Here is a 21,948-nt window from a genome sequence, read left to right as displayed (position 1 = left end):
GCCCTTACTTTCCTCTTCCCAGTCACTCAGGTATGAGCCCCACCTTGCCCCCCCACTGTGATTTGGCACAGACCCCCAGCAGAAGCAGTCTGCTCACCCTCCTGTGGGCAGAACCCCTTTCTTTGTCTTCTGAGATCCCAGGAGAGGGCAGCTCCCCAGAGGCCAGGTCTTAGCTAGGTGGCACTGGGGTCCCCAAGCCTGGCTCTCTGTCCTCCCAAGACCCTTTCCCAATGCCCACAATGAGGATTTCTCAGGTTGGAATCTCTGCAAGGCATCTGTCTTTGCAAGGGTCTATCAGGGCTGGTCATTGGTCAATACCAGTGGGCTGCCTAAACTGAGACTGGCAGCAGGCAGCCAAGAGAGGGGTCTGGGCATGGTGGAGAGAGCCATGAGCCTGGGTTTCTTACTCTGGTCCTGTTAAGATTTGCCCTGTGACCTTTCGGAAGTCCCTTCCCTCCCCAAGTCTGCTTCTTTATAACATGAGGGCATGAGATACTTTATGACTGAGGGCTGAGCTGTGAAGAAGGAGAAGGAAGAAAGAAAGAGTGCAGAGCTGGTGACACTAACAGAAGTGATCTTGGAAAGCTGGGTCACTTCCCTGGGCCTCAGCATCCTCATCTGCAAAATGGAAATTGCTAATAGACTAAAAGGCAGTTCTGAAAGATGGATGAGAAAGGAATGTAATGACTCAGGATAGCGCCTGCAAAGTAACGTGCGCTTATAATATGCAGGGATTGGTTTCATGGATAGAGCAGGGTTGTAGGATTGGAGGAGGGTGCCAGGGCTACCAAATCACCACCCCAGGGAGGTCAGAGAGGGGACATTCTGGACCCTGCAGGGGAGATGCTGTGCTGGGAGGGGGAGGGGGCGCTAGAAGCCAGACCTGGGCTCCTGGGCATCCCCCATTTTTCGGGGAGACGTGGACACAGGGAGGCTGGCCCCTGTCCAGTCCCGAGGCGGGGTCCAGACCCTTCGGGGAGCTCACATTTTTCCAGCTTTTCTCACCCGGTATCACTTCCTTTGTTTAGAGGAGGGGGTGGGGGAGGAGACGGAGAACGAGGAGGGGGGGGCCCGCGGGTGCCGCCGCCGCCCCCGCCCCCTCCCGGTGTTCGGAGCCCGATTGTCACTCGGCTCCCGCGCCGGGGGCGACGGAGGCGCCGGCACCCGAGTCGAGTCCCACCCTGGACCTCCTTACAGGCCGGCCTCGGATTCTCCAGGCGTCCCCGCAGCGAGCGGCTGCTGGAGGCGTCGAGGCGTGGGGGCACTTGGGTAGCACAGCTCAGTGGCCAGGCGCTCTGCCAGCTTTGGTGACCTTGGGTAAGTCTGAGCCTCGGCTCCCGGCTGGGGCTCCCCGGTGGGGCGCAAGAGAGGGTTGAAAGAAGCTCCCGGAATGCCCCCTTGGGGCAGGCGATGGGCAAGGGTCCCTGACAGAGCTGGAGCTGGGCCAGGGGACTGCTCAGAGCCGGGCACCAGCAACGTTTCAAGTGGGTGGGCGCAGGGCAGGTGTGCGCGCACGCTGAGGAGTGGGGAGACCGCGCCCCGGCCTGGATCTGGGCTCAGCCTCCGCGCCCCCCCGCGTGCCACTCCCGTCCCAGGTGCGAATCAGGGGCGCTACCTCTTTAAAAGCGTCCGGGGCTGAGCCTCTGCCGCACCATGTGATTGCTTGAAAGGCCGGGCTGGGAGCGCTGCGGCGGGAGCCGAGGACTATGAGCGGCGCGCGGTGCCCGGAGCCCAGCCCAGCCCTGCCCTGCGCGGTGCCCAGACCTCGGCGCGGCACCAGGTGCTGGGAACTTTGGGCACTGCCTCTGGGACCCCCTGCCGGCCAGCGGGCAGGATGGTGAGCTCCCTGCAGCCTGTTCTGTGGGCAGGGGTGGGCAGAGCCAGGCATGGGGGACCCCCGTGTGGTGTGTGTGTGCTGGAAGCTGCCTCACACCTGATAAAAAAAGCCAGTGGAGGAGCCAGCGCTGCTATTTTAAGTTGCTGAATGGAACCTCTGGGGATGTCAAGGGGAGGGGACAAAGATTAGCAGAGAGAGGGCCTGCCGCCCCACCGGCCTGGGCAGATGCTGCATGTGCCAAGTGGGGCACATCTCCACAGGCAGCTGGAGCTCCAGGCCGCCTGGGCTCCCCGCCCCCTCCCAAGCGGGCCTCCCCACCCCAGGCTTCCCTGACCACAGGTGCCCGCCTCGTGCCCCTTGGTGCCTGTCTGCTGATGTGTCCAGTCTGTGCCCGCCATGCCGCCCTCCGTCTCGGCCTTCCAGGCCGCCTACATCGGCATCGAGGTGCTCATCGCCCTGGTCTCCGTGCCCGGGAACGTGCTGGTGATCTGGGCGGTGAAGGTGAACCAGGCTCTGCGGGATGCCACCTTCTGCTTCATCGTGTCACTGGCGGTGGCTGATGTGGCGGTGGGCGCCCTGGTCATCCCCCTGGCCATCCTCATCAACATTGGGCCACAGACCTACTTCCACACCTGCCTCATGGTGGCCTGTCCAGTCCTCATCCTCACCCAGAGCTCCATCCTGGCCCTGCTGGCCATCGCCGTGGACCGCTACCTCCGTGTGAAGATCCCACTCCGGTGAGTCCACAGCCACTGAAAGTACTTGCAGTAGCCTACGCTGGCTGGCTGGCTGGCTTGAGGGTTGTCTAGACAGGATGGAAAGGTAGCCCGTAAGACCTCAGGTGAGCCTGGTGTTCTCTGGGCCACTGGGCCCAGAGTCCTTCCTGTGTCCTGTGCTCTGCTTTGTCGTGCCGGTGAGCAGGAGGGGCCTCGGTGACCGGAGGAAGGTGAACCTGGCTGTGCCCAGGACCCCAGGGCTGAAGCCACTTCAGCCAGGAAACCCAAGGCTGCCTGTTGGGCCTGGGCAGAGGTGGGGGATATGGAGGGACCACCAAGACAGGGTCGCAGTGGGCGCTGGATGTGAATGAGCTGAGCTCCACCAGTCCCAGGGAAGAGGAAGGGGCAGAGCCAGGGCGAGGGTGGCACACCAGGGCCGGGAGCGTGCTTCTCTACCCAGATGCAGGCAGGCTTTCTGAATGTACTCTTAACTTTCTTGTTCTCCGTGTATCTCTACACCAGCCAGCTGCCCCCTCCGGGGCTGTCCTGCTGAACCCAGCAGTCTGATTACCTCTGCCCAACTCCCACTTAAGGAATCTCTGTGACAGGCAGAGGAGGGAAAACGCTGGTGCCTGCTCTTAATGTTCCCGTTCTGCTGCAAAACTGTGTTTGTCTTTGCTGGTCACAGCAGAGGTGCTGGTGCTGCTACCAGGCAGTGCTGGGCTGGTAGTCTGTCCCCAGTGTGGGTGTCTGGTCTACACTGGGGCTCTCTTCCTGGACCTACCAGGCCATAATCTCGTCACCAGGCAGTGCCTGGGCCACCAAGTGCCAGTGAGAGCCTGGGCATACTGCCAGGGACCAGCTCTGCTGGGACACTGCTGTGAGGCATGCTTGCCCCCTCTTTCAGTTCTTGTCACCAGTAGATTCCTTTTCTCCCAGGGAGCTCTGGCCAGCCCGGGCACCTGCCAGCCCCAGCGTAGCTTCCGTGTCTGGGATGTGGGGCCTCCGCCTCACTTGGCCCCTTGCCTAGGCAGGCCTGGGCACTCATGTTTTCCCCCTTGTGTTACATTTGTGCGCATTTAACTTTCCAAAGCCTTTCTTCACGCATGATTTTTTCCTGTTGTCTTCGTGATTCCGTAAGGGAGGTGGAGCAGGAGCTGTAAGGGGGAAACTAAGACTCGGAGAAACTAAGACCCTGAAGCTGCTGCCTTCCTTCCTGATTCCCCCATGCCCAGCACCTCGATGCCAGTCTCTCTGCCCTGTCTACCTCCCTCCAACCTCCAGGTTTCCCCAGGAAGGTGAGGCGAAGAAGGGAGCGCAGCCAGAAGCTCAGCCACTGAGGGGCCCTTGTGCTGCCATTAGTCCCAGGTTGTTGCTGGGCTGCACAGATAAAGCAGGTCTCAACCCATTAGAAGGGCTGGTACTCTGAGCCCGACCATTACAACAAAGTGTTGCCGCTTTTGGAAATTCACGCGGACACAGGGAGACTGCTGGAGAAAGTCTGTCTGCTAAGGGGGTGCCAAGGCGAGCCAAAGGCCCCGTCCTGCTATGACAGAGGTCACGGCCGTAGAACATGCCCTACTTGCCCTGTGGAGCTGGAGCTGGTGTCCTGCTGTGACAAAGGTGTGCCCTATTGCCCTGTGGGGCTGGAAGGGCGTCCTGCTGTGACAAAGGTCAGGGCCACAGAACTTGCCCTACTTGCCCAGTGGGGCTGGGCTGGGGATGCCTGCACTGGGGGGAACCACAGGCCCAATCCTCCAGGAGGCAGCTGCTGTAGCTTCAGAGCTGGGGTCTTGAGGAACTGTCCCCTGAGGCAGGGGCTGCATGGGGGCTGCCACAGGTCTGACTCCAAATCCTTGCTAGGACCTTCTAGCTGTGTGGCCTTGGGAGAGTCACCTATTTGCCCTCTTTAAGCTTTAATGTCCTCATCTATAAGAGGATGTTAATAATAGGGCCTACTTCCTAGGGCTATTGGAAGAATAGGATGAACTCATACATACAAAGCACTTAGTGGTAGACCTAACATTTATATGCAAGCCATAAATGGTATGTCTATGTTTGTTGTTTTATTATCATTATTAACAGCATATGGCTACAGTAGGGCTGGATAGGCACTCCTCCCCCTTGCACTTTTATGTGGCAACACACACACACACACACACACACACACACACACACACCCCACATTTCCAAGAAGGTGTCAAAGTGCTGTTGGGTTGTATCTATACATGCTTCTTCTCCTCTGGTGGATTATTGGTGCCCCAAGAGCAGTGACCCTGCCGACGACCACATCTTGTCTGTTTCTGCAAATTCTCCAGAATGCCCAGCTCAGTCTCTGGCGCATCGCAGACACTCAATAGATGCTGACTGAATTGGCATTTCCAGAGCACCCAGTGGAACCTCAAACAGGCCTCCCAGATGTCTAAACCTCTGACTTTCTTGCTGTGGACTCGCTCCTTTCTTGTCCCTTCCACCTCAGGGCCCTGAACACAGCTCCCCACCAGCTCAGCATGACTCCTTCATAGCAGCACACCTGCTGTGCCTGGGAGAGGAGCCTTTCTCCTGAATTAGAGAGAGGCTGCTGGAACCTTGATCCTCACGCAGGGAATTTGTCTGAAGTGTTGGACCCCTTTAGGCCCTTGCCTGTCACTTCCCAGGTCCCCTGTGGGAGGAATAGCATGCTCTGTTCCCCTCTGGACAGCTGGAGTCACTGGGCTGCTGGGTCTGTGAGACCCCTCGCAACCAGAGGTCCCCAGGTGTTTGGTTTGCTGCTCTGACAAGGCAGTCAAAGGTAGATGCAGCCCTGGGCACCAGGGAGTCATACTGACCAAGCATTGGCAAAACATATCTGGGGCACCTGGGTACAGGAGTTACCTCGTCCCTCACCGAGCAAGGCATGGTTTGGTCAGTAAACAACAAATTTTATTTCCTTCCACTTGGCAGAAAGCCAAGAGAGAAAGATTCACATCATATAGTGCGATCCAGTTATACATTTTTTGAAAACCTCAAATTGTTGATTCATCAATAACCCGTGGACATTTACATGTGGTTTGAAGGTTATTTGTATAGCACCTCCACATGCTTGGTAGCTGATACCCTAATTCTGCTTAGCTTAGCTCCTTGATCTAGGAAATGTCTCTCATTTGTCCCCTTACTTCCTTGCCCAGGGTTTTCTTGGTGGCATTCTGTGGCAATTCGGTGCCTACTCCAGGAAGCTAGTTGTAGGAAGGAGTGCTAACAAGGGCTCCCTGACCAAAACCCTCTCTGTGGGAAGAAAACTCTGGCAGGGGGGCGGGGGTGGCAGTCCATAACCAGATGGGTTAGAGTGCAGGGAAGAGGCGGATGTTTGGGAGTCAGGCAGACCTGAGTTTGAACCTTACTCTGTTACTAACTAGCTGTGCAACCTTGGACAAGTTATTCAACCTCTCTGAGCTTTTCCTACCACTTTCTGTTAAAAAAATGTAGGAATTGGATTTGAGCTCTCTAAGGTGTCTTTTGACTCCCTCTGTGGTTCTTCCTTATCCTGACTCCTACCAAATACTGTGTTGGGAGGGTTTTGTTGTATGGGTTGTTTTTGTTTGTTTTGTTTTTTGCTTCTAGTGAGTGTGTGCTAGGTGCATGCTTTGTTGTTTGTATACTTTATCTCATCTAATGTTCATAGCCTCTCACTAGTAAAGGTTATTGTTATCCCTGTTCTGTAGACAGTATCTTTACATAAACTGAGATCTGAGGCTTGGGAAGTTTCAGTAACTTGCCGAAACAGCTTGTTAGGAGCAGAGGCAGAACTTGAATCTAGGCCTGCCAAAAGATCCTTTAACCAGTAAGCCCATGTATGTCTTGCATCAGCCCAAGAAACTGTAGGATTTATGGAGGAGTTTCCACAAAGCTGTCAGTGGGGTGATTTTTCTCCTCTGATCTTTGCCAATAGCCTCTGCACTCTGCTCAGCCCACACTCAGCATCCCCTTCCCTCCCCACCTTCACTCCAGTGGGCAGTTGTGCCCCTGGCAGCCCTGCCTCTGTCCACAGCTGGAAGCCTGCCCGACCGGGCTGCTGATCCAGAGAAGCACAGCAAGCAATGGGGGAGGCCTGGCATGCTGGGCTAGAGCTTGGGCGGAGAAAGAAATCTGGTAGATGAAGGCATGTTAACCTTTAAGCATCCCCATCCCCATCCCAGCCAGTCTGGAGGTTTCTTGACAACTCAAGTGCCTTGTGTGCTGTGTCGTGCCCCAGCAGGTGACCATCTATGGCCCCTGGGTCCCAGAACATGTGCTCTCAGATCATGCCATCTGCTTTCAGGAGAGGTAGGTTGTCTCCAGATCCTCTGTCTAAGGATGGATTAGTCATAGGCCTAGAGTGTCTGAGAGGGAAGAAGAGTCAGAGGAAACCTTGAAGCCCTGTGTCTCACGCTTACGAACTGACAAGGAAACTGAGTCCAGGGAGGGGGCTACTTGCACAAGATCATTCAGATGGGAGTTCTTTCCTCCTCCTAGTCCCACTGACTTAAAGGCTGGAGCAGAAGAGTTTGTAGTGATCTCCTGCTCCTCAAGGAACAGAAAAAAAAATAAAGCCACCTCCATGGGTTAAGTCAACAAATCAGTGGCAGGCTCAGAGAGGAATGTGACAGGGGGCAAGTTGCTTTGAGGGTGGAAAGGTAATTTCTCTGAATTAGGGGTAGCCTTCGGGTGGGTTATGCCAAGGAGCGTGTCATGCTGGGGGAGCTGAATTTGTTTCAAGTGTGAAGACCTTCCCCAGCTGGCCTTGGGATGGTTTCTGGAAGTGTCTGAGTGCTTGAGAAGCAACCTGCCAGCGCTGTTCGGAAGCAGGGGGATGGCCATGATGCCTCTGAGAACCCCTTCTGCCCTGGTGTCATGGGGTGGAGCTGCAGGGGCCGCACCCTGGCATGTGATGCTTATTTCTGAACATAATAGCAATCCATGTTGATTGTGAAAAACATAAGAAAGGATAAAGATGACAAAATCACCGGTAATTCTACCACCTACAGACAACTACTGTTAACATTTTGGTGTTCCGGAAAAATTTTCCACGCACACACACACATATAGATATGTTATTTTTACATATTGAGAACATCTATATATACATGGTTTTATATCCAGTTTTATTCACTTAACATTATAAGCATTTCCCGTGTCAACTAAAATTGTTTTGTAAGGATTTTTATGGTGGTAGGATATTGGATTGTATTACTACTCATCTTTTAGCTCTCGGCTAAAATGGCCTCTCTTTACAGAGACCTTCCCTGACCCCCTCCCCACCTGAACCAGGTTAGTTTCCTCGGTTAGGGACTCTGGTTGGCATCTCCTTCAATGTCTATCACTCATCACCTGGTAGTTTTCTTTCTTTTCTTTTTTTTTTTTTGAGTTGTAGTCTCACTCCATTGCCCAGGCTGGGGTGCATTAGCATGCATTAGGTGATCCTTCTGCCTCAGCCTTCCAAGTAGCTGGAACTACAGGCATGTGCCACCACACTTGGCTAATTTTTTAATTTACTGTAGAGATGAGGTTCTGCCAAGTTGCCCAGGCTGTTCTCGAACCCATGGGTTCAGGTAGTCTCCTCACCTCGGCCTCCCAAAGTACTGGGAATACAGGCTTGAGCCACCGCGCCCGGCCCACCTGATAGTTTTCTATTTGATGTCTCTCTTTCTGGGCTTGGTAAGCGTCCAAGGTCAGGACCATGACTCCTCATATACCCACGTATCCCCCTGTGCCTGGAGCAGGGCAGGCATTCTGTCAATGTTTTTGAGTAAATGAATATTTGAATATCATATTTTATTTATTTATTTTATATTGTTGGCTACTTAGATTTTTTTTTTTATTATTATTACCAGAACACTTGAGTGATTCACATTGTCAGTAGAGTCAGAGTTAAATCTAGAACCCTGGATTGTGCCTCCTAGTAAATAGCATAGCCTCTGCCTGTAAGGATTTTCTTGTGAGGCTGAATATGTCCCCATTCTCTTTACTCTGACCCTCTCTTCCTGCTCTCCCATTTTACCCATATCACAAGTCCCCAAGGGCCTTTGACGCTCCTCAGCCCATTGCCCTTCTGGGCTCGGTAGCCCAGGACCGTGTGGGCCCCAGGTCTAGTCCTCATCACCTAGTCTTATCCCCTGGAGCCTGGACATCCTGTTTCTTTGCCTCTTGGTGAGGAGAACAGTCTGAAGAGTCGAGGGCTTGGAGTGTGGTACCTCATTTGGTAGGTGGGTGCAGACACACGGAGCAGAAAGGAAGGCGGCTGAGAGACACACAGCTCCTTGGGCTGCATGAGTCACTCCTTTAACCTCAGCCTTCTTAGTTCAAGCCTAGAGGAAGCTACCAGCCACTATAGTACAAAGAAAAGGCTGGCAGGTGGCTGTGGGGATGGAGAGAGGAAGGGGAGGCAAACGGGTGGGCCTTGGTATTCACATCCCCTTGGAGGCACTTGCTTGAAGATGGGCAGGAGATGAGGCAGCGGGCAGGGGTTTTCTTGACCCCAAAGAAGAGGAGATGGGGGTACCTTCTCCTGGCTTGCTCCTTACCCTGGCAGTTTATTCCCTAGCAGGACTGCAGAGAGGTCTGGGGCTGGGGGCCTGTGATATCCATTTATGTATTTCATAAGCATACTTTGAGCACCTCCTGCGTGCCAGGCACGTTGCCAGGCTAGGGATGCAGGGACAGGCAGGCTGGTCAGGTTTCTACTTCTTTGTGGAGGCTCTTAGACACTGTTGAGATTATGGGTTCCCACAGACCGAGGGATTCAAGGAGGGACTTCCAGTCTGCCTCTGGTGGGAGTGGGGATGGCAGGAGACTCACGCCTGACACCTTGCAGTGCTTGGCTGGGCAGCCGGATCCTGTTCCACATACTCTCTGCAACCCAGGTCATGTGGGAGAGACCCACTGGGTCTGTCTTCCTGCCATCTGCTTTTATAACTTCTCTGCCCTTTGGGAGAGGAGGGCAACTAGTTACCAGGCTGGCTACCAGGGCCCTAATAGAGGTAGATCGACTCATTTGTTTATTCATTCAACAGATACTTATTGATTGCCTCATAGGAGCTGGGCTCTGCTGGGATACATTCATTAACAAAGCAGAGATCCTCATGCAGCCTGAATTCTAATGAATTGAAGGGCAGAGACTCAGTAATAAACATAATACCTAAATTACGTGGAGTGTTCGAAGGTAAAAATGTGCTTTTTTTTTTTTTTCGAGTTGTGATCTCAGTCTGTCACCCAGTATGGAGTGCAGTGGCACAATCACAGCTACTATAGCCGCGACCTCCTGAGCTCACGTGATTCTTCCACCTCAGCCTTCCAAGTAGCTGGGACTATGAGTAAGTGTCACCACGTCCTAATTTTTTTTATTTTTTATTTTGTAAAGATGAGATCTTGCTATATTGCTCAGACTGGTCTTGAACTCCTGGGTTTAAGTAATCCTCCTGTCTTGACCTCTCAGAGTGCTGGGATTACAGGCGTGAGTCACCACACCTAGCCAAAATGTGCTGTTTAAAAAAGAAAAAAGGAGCCAGGTAAATGGGATTGGGAATTCCAGGATGGGGTTAGGGAGAAAGGGTTGCAACTTTTTTTTTTTTTTTTGAGTAGGGTCTCACTCTGTCACCCAGGCTGGAGTGCAGTGGCAGGATCATGGCTCTCCACAGCCCAGACCTCCTGGATTCAAGTGATCCTTCCACTTCAGCTTCCTGAGTAGCTGGGATTATTATAGGTGTGTGCCACCATGCCTGGCTAATTCTTGTATTTTTTTTGTAGAGACAGGGCCTGGCTATGTTGCCTAGGCTGGGCTCAAACTCCTGAGCCCAAGCAATCCTCCCACCTTGGCCTCTCAAAGTACTGGGATTACAGGTTTGAGCCTGTGCACCTGGCCAAGGGTTGCAACTTTAAATAGGGTGGTTTGCGAGGCTTCATTGAGAAGGCACCATTTGAGTAAAACCCTGGAGGTAAGGGATTGGGCCGTGAAGATATGGGGAGAGCATACCATACAGAGGAAAGATCTAGAGTGAAGGCCCTAGGTAAGTCTGTACTTGAAGAGTTTAGGGACTAGCATGCAGGCCCATGGGCTGGGATGGAGGGACATCAGGGGAGAGTGGCTGGAGACAATAGGCCACTGGCCCACCTATGGCTTGGAGGCTACTTGTGGGACAACGGCCTTTACTCTGAAGGAACTGGGGAGCCATGGCAGGGTGTAGAGCAGACATGGTATGACTTAGGCTTTACAGGATCACCCTGGCTGCTGTGTTGAGAATTTGCTTTAGGGGCAAGGGTACAAGCAGGAATTCAGGTGAGAGAAGATGGAGGTGGCTTGAATCTGAACAATAGTGGAGGAGGTGGTGAGACATGGTTAACTCTGGATGTGTATTTTTAAATTTTAACTTTTTGTTTAGCTTTTATTGAAGCAAAATTTTCATACAAACAAGTGCATAAATCCCAAATATATAACTCAATACACTTTTACATATGTGTATAACTGTATACCACCACCTAGACAATATTTAGAAGCTTTTCAACATCCCACAAGGCTCCCTTCTAGTCAGTACCCTCCAAAAGGTAACCACCATTTTGACCTTTATCTCTGTAGATTGCTTTTGCTTGTTCTTGAACTTTGATAAATGGAATCAAGCAATCTGTACCCTTTTGTGTCTAGGTTTCTGAACCTAATAATTATGACCGAGATTAATTCTTGTTACTGAGTAAGGAGGGTTTTTTTTCTCATTGCTGTTAGAATTCGATCATATGAATGTACCATGATTTGTTTCAGCTCATGATATATGTATTGAGCATTTTCCTGTAGATTGGATGTAAAAAAGAAGAGTCGATATGGCCAGACTTTTAGTCCTAAACAGCTGGGAGACTGGAGTTGGCATCATCCAAGGTGGGAAAGGCTGCAGGAGTTCAGATTTAGATATGCTGACTTTGGAGTGTCTAACGGATGTCTCCATGGACTGTTGAACAGGCGGTTGGGTAGACAAGGGTGGAGTGTGGGAGTGAGGCCTGGGCTGGGGATGTGAATGTAGGCGCCATGGCATATAGATGGCTTTAAATCCTTAAGGCTGGATGAGATTCCCAGGAGAGAAAGTACAGATACAGAAGAGAAGAGGACCAAGGACTGAGCACTGAGAAGATGAGTAAAGAGAGGCACCGGTAAAGGAGACTAAAGGAGAACCCCAGACAGAGGAAGAAAACCTAGAGGGGTGTGTGTGTGTCTTGGAAGCCAAGTGCAGAAAGCCCATCAAGGAGAGTTGACAGATCAGCTGCATCAGGTGCTGCCAATGCGTGAAGTGAGGCAAGGACTGAGACGTACCATTGGGTTTAGCAAGGCCGTGGGTGACCTTGACAAGGGCAACGTCCATGGTGTGGTGGGGGCAGAAAGTCTGAAGGGAGAAAGCTCAGGAGAGACAAGGAGTGGGACTGAAGGCAGATGGTCTGGAGAACTCTTTCGAGGGATTTTGTTGCAAAGAGAGCAAAGGAACGGGGCAGCAGCTGTCAGGAGAGGTGGGAGCAAGGCGTTTTGCTTAGGGTTGTTTTTTAGCACAGGAGGGAGGTGAGTGTGTGTTTGTATGCTGACTGAGATGTCCCACGAAAGAGTGAAATGCTCTAGGGGGCACCAGGAGAGGACTTCTGGAGTGATGCCCTTGTGTAGACAGGCAGGGCATGAATGGAGAGACTGACTCTAGACTGGGTCCTGGAGGTCCTTCTGTGGTAACACGCGGAGCCTGCGGGGGCAGATGTGGCAGATGACGTTCTCTTCTGGGCGTTTCTATTTTCTTAGTGGACTGGGCAGTAAGGTCGTCAGCTGAGAGTGTGAATGCTGTAGGAGGTGTTGGAGAGAGAGCAAGTGTGAAAGAATTCTCAAAGAAGTGGAAGAATGACTCGACTCGGAGAGTCTAGTCCAATTGGGGGCAGCGTGAAAGCCCCACCTGAAGCTCATGGTGACGAATATAAGTGCAACTCGGCAGCATGGTTGTGTGTTTATCACCAGCCATGTGAACCACACACACTTTGGAGGTGGCAGTGAGTTCATTCCTTCATGAATTCAGAAGTGCTAGATTCATGATGAGATGAAGTATCTTATCCTGGGCAAGAAGATGACCCTGGTGCTTCCCCTTATGAAACCTGGAGACTGGCAGGGAGAGAGAGCCAATAGACGTGTAAACAGGCAGGTAGCCACAACTACAATTTGAGAAGAATTCAAGGAAGGGAGCCATCTCAGTGTTCTCTGTGGCAGGCCCTGGCTGGCTTCTCCCAAACCCTGGGTTGACAGCCAGAGAGATAAGGGCCTGAGGACTTAGAGAAGGCCTCAGAGAAGGCCTGGTGGTTCATGGTTAAGAGTTTGGATTTAATCTAACAATCCTCTGAGTCCTTTAAGTAGGGAATGACATAATTCAAATTACATTTTAAGAACGTCAAAAGTCCTTAACAAAATATTAGCAAATCAAATCCAGCAATATAAAGAGGATAATATATTACCACCAAAAAGAGTTTATTCCATGTATGCAAGGGTGGTTTAGCATTTGAAAAAAATCAATCAGTGTAGCTTACCACATTAGCATAAGAAGGTCACTCTGCCTGCTGTGTGGAGGATGGATTGGAGTGGGGTCAGAGAGGACATGGGGAGCCCAGATAGGCTGGGGAGCAGTAGTGGGGGTGGGGCATGCAGGACGTGGAGAAGGCTGCAGAGATGAACAGAGCAAGCTGAAATGGGTTGGGCCAACAAGGTGGGAGAAGGAGTCATGCGGCTCTCCAGGTTTATGGCTTAGGCCACGGGGTAGCTGGGAGTGCCATTTCTGGAGATGGGGAAGGGCGGGGAAGGAAGAAGAAATCAGAGGAAGATTCAGATCCCTTGAAGTATTCCAGTGGAGGCAATGGAGGCTGTTGGTGTTCTCTCGCGCCCACTCCCAGCTCTCATCCTCTTCTTTCCTCACACAACCTCCCATTAGGGGTCCCTCGAACCTCCAGCAATCCACACACATCCCCAGGCACCCCAGTGGCTGCGTCTGCTGTGTCCCCACTTTATTCCTCGGGTGGTTCTTGGCTTTCTCAGACTGAAACCACAACAGTAAGGATAGGTGGCTTCAGGCTCCCTAAGACTTGCAGAAGGAGACAGCAGAACTGGGGCCCTTCCCTCTGGCCAGACTCCATTCAGAACGGGACATGGTGGCTTCTTGGGACAGTGAAGCTCCCCCACCTCCCACTGCTACCCCAAGTCTTTGCCCATCTTCAGTAACCCTTGGGAGGTTTCTTGCCGCTGTGCTCTGTGTCTCCAGAGTCTCATTCCCCACCCCATCACTGGAACCCACCCAGTGGTCTGTATTGTGGGTTGTATTAACCTCTGCACAGTGATCGTCCCCTCTCCAGAAATCGGGGTGCTGTCACAGCTGCTGGAGAGCACTGACTGGCCCGTTTCCAGCTAATGCAGCAGGAGGACTGTCTGTCAATAAGCAGGCATCATCAAGCCTGGATGGCAGAGCAGACAGGATGGGGTGCCCCAAAGGACTGCATGGGGCCCCTCTGTGTCCCTGTCACCCTGGCCTGCTCATGGCAGTCCCGGCAGCTCTTCCATGCAGAGACCGTCTCCCTTAGCCTCATGTAGCAGAGAACACTTTGTATCATGCCGAATGGTGTTGGCGTGGGTGCCGAGAGCCAGACTCAGAGGCCTTCGCCTGCAGCCTGTTCTCAGAGGCTACTGGTTTCCAATTCTCAGCTCCCCGCCCTGGGAGAGCAGGGGCTGAGACTGCAGTGTAGTGTGGTGGGTGCTGGTTCTCAGTTCTTTTTTGTCTCCCCCAACAGAAGCAAGGGCTCTGATGCACACCCTCCCCTGCTGGACTGGCGACTCACCAGTGATTCTCTTAGGGGCAGGAGAGGGGAAGATCTGTGTTAAAAAAAACTCCTCTAACCTGGATGTTTGTAATGATTCCCTTTCCAAGAGGCTTTACAGAGATACACTAGTGAAATGAAGGGTAAGAGCAGTCTCTTCAGGCAGACAGACTTGCATACAAATGCTCATTCAGGCACTTAGAGCTGTGTTGTCTTGGATAAGTTGCTTAACCTTTCTGAGCTTCCATTTCCTCTTCTGTAAAGCAGGCTTTTTTTTTTTTTTTTTGAGTCGGAGTCTCACTCCATCGCCCAGGCTGGAGTGCAGTGACACTTTCACTGCCACACCAGCGTCGACCTGCTGGGCTCAGGCAGTCCTTCTACTTCAGCCTTACAAGTAGCTAGAACTACAGGCATGCGTTACCATGCTCGGCTAATTTTCTGATTTATTGTTGAGATGAGGTCTTGCCAAGTTGTCCAGGCTGTTCTCGAACCTGTGGGCTCAGGCAGTCCTCTCACCTCGACCTCCCAACGTGCTAGGACTACAGTCTTGAGCCACAGTGCCCAGACAAGCAGGCTTCTTAATGTCTCCTTCCTAGGATTGTTATGAGGCTTAGTGATAATGCAGGTTAAGAACTGGCACATAGTAGACCCTCAGTAGATGGGGGCTATTACTAACATTAAATAATACAAAGCTTGTTTTTCATTTACCTCTTGGTGTTATGTGACTGCTGGGATCCCCATGGGTCAAGTCAGTGTCAAAATGAGTTGCAAGTACTATGAGGGCAGAGTGAGTATTTTTTGTTTGTTTTTTGAGTCAGTGTCTCACTCTGGTGCCCATACTGGAGGGCAGTGGCATGATCACAGCTCACCACAGCCCTCACCTTCTGGCTCAGGTAATCTTTCTGCCTCAGCCTCCTGAGTAGCTGGGACAGGCACATGCTACCATACCCAGCTATTTTTGTTTTTGGTAGAGATGAGGTCTCACTATGTTGCCCAGGGTGGTCTCGAACTCTTGGGCTCAAGCAATCCTCCTGCCTCAGCCTCCCAAAGTGCTAGGATTGCAGGTATGAACCACTGTACCTGGCCCAGAATGTGGTTTTGTCTGACTTTCCTGCTCATTGTAGCCAGCACCTAACACGTGTCAGGCTGGCACTTAGTTGGTGGCCTAATCACTGTGGAGTGAAGGAATGAGGGAATGTGCAAATGGAAACCTTAGTGGGAAAGATTGAGTAGCCAGGCTGGGAAGAAGTCATTCAGATATTTCATATTCACCTGCAGAGTGCAAAGGCAGGGAATAGAGAATGAAGGGTTATTTAATTAAGACACCCCCAAGAGTTTCGAAGAGGGGATACAGAGAAATGAAGAGGCTCACCCAAGCTTGCCCAGCATGTTAGGGGGTGAGTATCCTGGTCTCCTGACTCTCAGCTCAACTCCTGCTGTCCCTGTGCTGCCTGCTTGTATAAGGGGAAGGTGTTGATGGTGCCTCGCTTCCAGGGTATGAATAGTTTCTCCTGATCCCTGGTCAGCTGCACAGGACCTTGTCCTGTGCGGCTCCTGGTGGACAGCCAGCATCTGAGGGAGCTGAAGCAAAGGCTTCCTTGGGGGCTGGCAGCTCCATAAATTGTCTCTAGGGAGGAAATCATTCAGTGTGTTTGGAGACAGCAGACACACCTGCAGTGGTGCCCTGTCCTCTGTAGAGTAAACACAACACCCCCACCCCCACATTATGGTCTCTTGGGTCCATTACTGGGAAAGCTGATAGAGTGGCCTTGATGACAACAATGGAAACAACATTCAGAGCAGCTGTGTCAGGCCCCAGGGGCTGATGGCAGACTAGAATGAGGGGTGTTGTCTTAGTCCGTTTTCTGTTGCTGTAACAGAATAGCGCAGACTGGGTAATTTATAAAGAAAAGAGGTATATTTTGCTCAAGGTTTTGGAGGCTGGGAAGTTCCAGAATATGGTGCTGGCATCTGGCGAGGGCCTTCTTGCTGTGTCATAACAGGGTGGAGGGCATCACATGACAACAGGGCAAGAGTGTGTTCGCTCAGGTTTCTTTTCTGCTTTTTAAAAAGCCCCCAGTCCCATCAGGAGGGCCTCATCTTGATGACCTTATCTAACCCTAATTGCCTCCCAGATGCAGCACCTCCTAAATACCATCAACACATGAATTTGGGGATTAAGTTTCCAACACAAGAAACCTAGGGGACACATTCAAACTGGAAGAGGTATGAAAGCATGAACTCCCCCTTCATCACTACCACCTTCAATTGTGAAGGAGGCCACTGTGGCTTCAGCTACCTAGGGTGTGTGCATTCGCATGTACACACCTGTGTGTGTGGTGGGGTGGGTGTGGCTGTGAGTGTGTGTGGAGGGGGTTATAGCTTTTTAGTTTTATTTATAAGTCAAAAAATAACACTATGGGCTTGTAGATGTTTCATTCAACTCTACTTGCCCTCCCCCAGCCACACCATACCTCTCTGGGCTCCCCCCCACACCTCAGTGCCTCATACTCCACAGTCTGGTTCAGATAAGATTCCCAGCTAAGCTTATCTTTTCCTATTTGTCCGCCCCGCACCTTCATTCTCATTGAGGTAGAATCCAGTTTCCATGTTCAAGTCAGCAAGTGTTTCCTGACGGCACAAGTCTGCCCTCAAGGGCACAAACCCACAGAGTGGTAGGGAGACCAACACGTTCACCGCTGCTGCACTGGCAGGAGGCCTGAGGAGGCCTGGCGCACACCCAGCCACACAGGGCAAGGCTCCTCCCTCAGCCTGGAGGCTCAGCTCACACCTTCTTCCACCCAGACTCAAGTCTCACTTTCCTTGTCTACCACCCAGTCACTTCTTAATCTATTAGGCCTTGGAGTTGTGGAGAATGATAAAAGAAGGGGATTTGACATCAGGACCGCCTCTTACACACACACACACACACACACACACACACACACACACACACACACACACCCAGCAAGCTGTTCCCTTCTCTTGTCTCATTCGTACTCATTCTCCAACACTCAGATGACACCTCCTCCAGGAAGCCTTCCTTGTTTTGCCTGCATGTTCCCACTGCTCTCTGTGCTCCTTTTCAACATAGCCTTTGTCAAATTGGACTGGCCTATGAGCAGTTTGAGGGGGGCACAAGCCTGTTCATCTCATATCCAGAGTAGTGGATAATTTCTGCCCCCTTTTGGTATGCAATGAATCACTGAATGAATGGTAACAGTAGTGACTCTCAGCCGGGCTCAGTGGCTCAGCCTGTAATCCCACGCTTTGGGAGGCTGAGGTGAGTGGATTACCTGAGCCCGTGGGTTCGAGACCCGCCTGGGAAACTTAGCGAGACCTCTTCTCTACAAAAAATCAAAAAAAAAAAAAAAAAAATTAGCCGGGCGTAGTGCACGCCTGTAGTTCCAGCTACTTGGAAAGTTGTGGTGGAAGGATTGCCAGAGCCCAGCAGGTTGAGGCTACAGTGACTGGGAGCAGCCACTGTACTCCAGTTTGGGTGACAGAGACTCCAACTCAAAAACAAAAACAAAAAGAAACCCCCCCCAAAACCAGTAGTGACTCTCAAGCACCTAGGATTGCTAGGCCCTGTGCTAAGTACTTGGTGTGGATTATTTTATTTAAATCCTTGCACAATTTTGTACAGTGGCACCAATAGTATTTTATATTATTATATTTAATTTATATATGAATTTATATATAATTATTTATATACTATTTATATTATATTATTTTATAAAATACCAATAGCATTTTCTATTACTAGTATAATACATACCGATTTTCCACATGAGGAAGCTGAGGCTCAGAGAGATGAAATAACTCACTGTCACTCAGCAGCTAAGTATAACCAGAATGGTTGGATGAATAATTGAATAAGTGATGAAAAGACCTGTATTTGAGCCTGGACTCCAAGACTTACTGCTGGATGATCTTGAGTAAATCACTTAGCTCTTTGGGTCTCAATTTCCACATTTGTAGAATGGGCACAATTCCAGTCTCTACTGCAGAGCTGTGTGTGAGCCAGTGCTCTCAGAGTGGGAAGGGAGAATGGCTTCATTATTCAGGGATGAGTTGGCTCTGGGTGTGCATGTGGGAGGGGAGCCCTGAAAGGAAGACTGGGGCCTGGAGAACGTCCCCTTCCTGCCTGTGCGGACTTCAGTGGTGGGAGGAGACTCCTCAGCTCCTATACGAGGCGCTGGAGCTGCTCTGTCCCTGAGGGGGTAAGCCCAACCCCCTCCTGCCCATCCAACCGCTGTGGGTTCCCTCCCATAGTCCCCAAGGCACAGCTCCCTACCTCATGCGTGCGGTCAGGAGTTGAGACTCACTCCACAGTCAAGACATGAAGGAAAATGTTCAGGGGCCACACCTGTGAGGAGACCCAAGGATGGGGAGCCCCCCCAGCTAGCACAGCGGGAGAGGGAGGCTGTGGAGCAGGAGGCCCGAACTGTGGGCCTGGGCTACCCTTGTGCCCGCTCGGACAAGCCACCACCCGCTCCGACCTGCATCCTCATCAGTAACTGGGACTCAGTCCCTCCTGATTTCTCAGGGTTGCTGCCTGCCAGGATGCACGAGTGGGTGCAGGGTCTGGTAGGAAGGCAGGGATGCTGAGAGGCACAGAATCCCCAGTGCATCCTGGGAGGCCGAGGGTGGACCCAGCCTGGGCTTTGGAGTCAGGCTGGCCGAGCTGGTCTCCCACACCCGGCTCTGCTACTTACTTGCTCTGTGCCCTTGGTCATTCTCCCTGAGCCTTAGCTTCTACATCTGTGAAATGGAGCTAGTAGTATCTCCCTTATGGGGTTGTTGAGAGAATGATACATGGACACTGATGTGTGACCCAATATCTGTCTCCAGCATCATGGGCTCCCTTCTCTTTTTCTGCTGTCTGGCGGGAGGGAGGAGGATGGATGGAGAGTGTCTCTGTTGCAGTTGGGGTGGACAATGTGGCTTGAGGAGTTCTTTCACAAGCATGCTGAGACCTGAAGCTGGCAGGCTTGGCCTCGGGGAAGGCTGTGGCAGGGCTGGGAGGCACATCAAGCCCTCTGCACAGGTCAGGGTGTGCTGTGTCCCTGCTCTGTACAGTGCCTAGGGCACCTGTGTCTGAAATGTCGGGTGGGCACTTCCCTTCCTGCTTCCAGCTCCTCTGGGAGCCCAGGGGGCTGCCTCACACCAGAAAGTCCTGAGGAAGGAAGACTTGCAGCATGGCGGGGGGAGGGGCTAGCTACGTGTTGAGTTTCTCCTCCATGAAAGGTGAGGCACTGGGCGACTTCTTTGGTGGCATATTTAATTGTATGGAGGCCTGCAAGGTGGGTATCGATACCACCTTTCAAGTAAATAAATAGAGAACTAGGGAGATAGGTAACTTGACAAGTGTGGTCTAGCTAGTAAGTAGCAGCACTGGTATTTGAATGTGTGCCTGCCAGATACCAACGTGAAGGCTGCTTGTGACACATCCCATTCCCCTCACCACCATCCTCAGGGATTTCCAGACTGTGGGGGAGTCATAGCCCCAGTCCTCAGGGAGCTTCTGGGCTGAGGGGGAGACAGATTACAAGAGCTTGTGGATAAGAGGGAAATCAACACCAGTCAAGCTAAGATTAGGGCGGGGATTGCTGAGATGGGGACTACTGGTGGGCACCAGCTTGGCCTTGCTCGTCCTGCTGCCTGGGTTCCTCTAGGCCCTGCCTGCCTTCTCTCCAGCCTGGATGTGCATGCGCTCATTTACGTGAGAGCAGGGAAGCTAAATCAGGAGGTGTTGCTAGCATCACGGCAGCAGAAATAATCCCACGAGGTCCGTGGAGGTGAGATGGTGGAGATGGGCTGGAGGGGTAAGGCCCTGGGTAGGGTGCTGTGAGGGGCCCAAGGACACCCTCTCTGCTGCCATTCCTACAGGTAGAGCCCTTTCTGCAAAGGCAGAGGAGACTGAGCTCAGCCCAGCCCCCAAACTCACCAGCCAAGCTTGGGCACAAACTGAATCTCCCACGGTCGTGATTTTCCTACCTGTAAAGTGGGATAAGAGAACCTTGACTCACAAGCTGCTGTGAGCATCAGGTAGGCTCATTGGTTTGGAGGTGCTCTGCATGGTGTGTGATGCACCACTGTCGTTTTACTGGGGGGTGGGGAGCCTCTTATTCCCCTCTGCCCTCCCATCGTGGCTTCTGACCTTTTCTCTCTCCGTGTGGGGAGGTGGCTATCCATGAAGAGAAACTGGTCACCCTGGGTGAATCTGTGAGGGACCCTGCAGGGATCTGTGTTCTTATTTCCTGCGAGATTCAAGACAATGCCTGTCTTTTTCTGGCTTCCTTAGTCACCCTCTTCCCCAAACAAGGGTGGGGAGAGCTACTTTTGTGCCAGATATTGGGCTGAGTACCACGGGTCCTTGCCACTCCGAGTGTGGTCAGGGGCCAGCAGCCTTGGCAGGCCCTGGGAGCTCGTTAGAAATGCAGAATCTCAGGCCCCATCCAGACGTGCTGACTCATACTCTGCATTTTGAAAGGGAACCAGGTGATTCATGCGCACATCATAATTGGAGAAGCTCAGACAATAAGGGCTGCTGGAGAGGGTGAAGCCACAGTCCCGTCCTCAAATTCCTCACAGTCTCATGGGAATGTTAAGACATGAAATACAACATACCGCCTTCAAAATTCATTCTTTCAGCGATTTTGAGAGCCAGATTTGCTCATTCTACAATGTATACACGTATCAAAGAATCACCTTGTACTCCATAAATATTCACATACAATTATTATTTGTCAATAAAAATAAAATAAGATATTTTTAAAATATTCCGTGAAACAAACCAAAAAAACCATAGCACCGGCTTTGGAGGTAGCCAGCCTGGGTTACAATCCCAATTCTGACCACTAGCTGTATGCCCTTGGGCAAATCCCCTAGTCTCTTCGGTGGAGATGGATACCTTGCTCCTAGCATGGTGGTGAACAGAGCAAAGGGGAGGTAGATGTGAAGTTCAATGCCAGGTGGTAACTCCGGAATCCCTGGAAGGTAGCCTGGGCAGATATCAGCTTTGTCTTACAGATGAGGAGACTAAGGGTCTGAAAAGTGATCCGATTCGCTCACACATTTGAGTCTGACTCAAATCCAGGCCCTCTAATGTCTGTCAGAAGCCTGTCGAGGTGTCTCCCTATCCCAAGCCTCATCTCCCTGCCCACCCAGTGTGCTCTACTGGAGATAGTAGGCACCGGCTGTGGAGGTCCGGAGGGGAAGGAGTGGTATGGGGGGGTCAGGCCTCTGTGGGACACGAAAGTTGGAGACCCTGGAGTTGGAGCTTCCAAATGGCCTAGACTGTCAGTGTTTATATCAGCTGGGGTAGGAAAGCCACTTGGTGCCCGTGTCCCTCATGCCCACCCCCCCACTGCCACTGCTCCTGCATCTGCCCCCTCCCCTGGCTGCAGTGCACATCCTGCCTGATTCTTGCCTGGTTCCCTGAGGCTCATGACTGCCGGCTCTCTGTATTTTCTTTTTCCAGCTCAGAGCATAGCACTTTGAAGTTTTCGTGAATGGTGGATGGAAAAAAAAAGGCTTTGATTTAATAAGCTTCCTCTTCCCCCACAC

At 51.8% G+C, this 21,948-nt stretch overlaps 1 protein-coding gene across 4 annotated transcripts in view; it reads left to right on the top strand.

The window, feature by feature from the left end:
* Positions 1-1,094: 1,094 nt before the first annotated feature.
* Positions 1,095-21,948, top strand: part of ADORA1 (adenosine A1 receptor) — a 36,005-nt gene continuing 15,151 nt past the window's right edge. Inside the window, exons 1-3 of one of the 4 annotated variants that reach the window (XM_021713609.1) lie at positions 1,108-1,317; positions 1,671-1,837; positions 2,177-2,574. In XM_021713609.1, coding sequence (XP_021569284.1) covers positions 2,234-2,574 — 341 coding nt within the window. In that variant the 5' untranslated portion in view covers positions 1,108-1,317; positions 1,671-1,837; positions 2,177-2,233. Of the gene's footprint in view, positions 1,318-1,641; positions 2,575-21,948 lie in introns of those variants that run through there. The other 3 variants (XM_008060466.1, XM_008060464.1, XM_021713610.1) reach the window with 3 other exon arrangements.

Source organism: Carlito syrichta, unplaced genomic scaffold, assembly GCF_000164805.1.
Source record: "Carlito syrichta isolate Samal-C Ts95f unplaced genomic scaffold, Tarsius_syrichta-2.0.1 Scaffold304629, whole genome shotgun sequence".
In the NCBI taxonomy this organism is placed as follows: domain Eukaryota; kingdom Metazoa; phylum Chordata; class Mammalia; order Primates; family Tarsiidae; genus Carlito; species Carlito syrichta.
The sequence above is the reverse complement of the archived record's forward strand: the minus strand, read 5'-3'. Positions and strand labels throughout refer to the sequence as shown.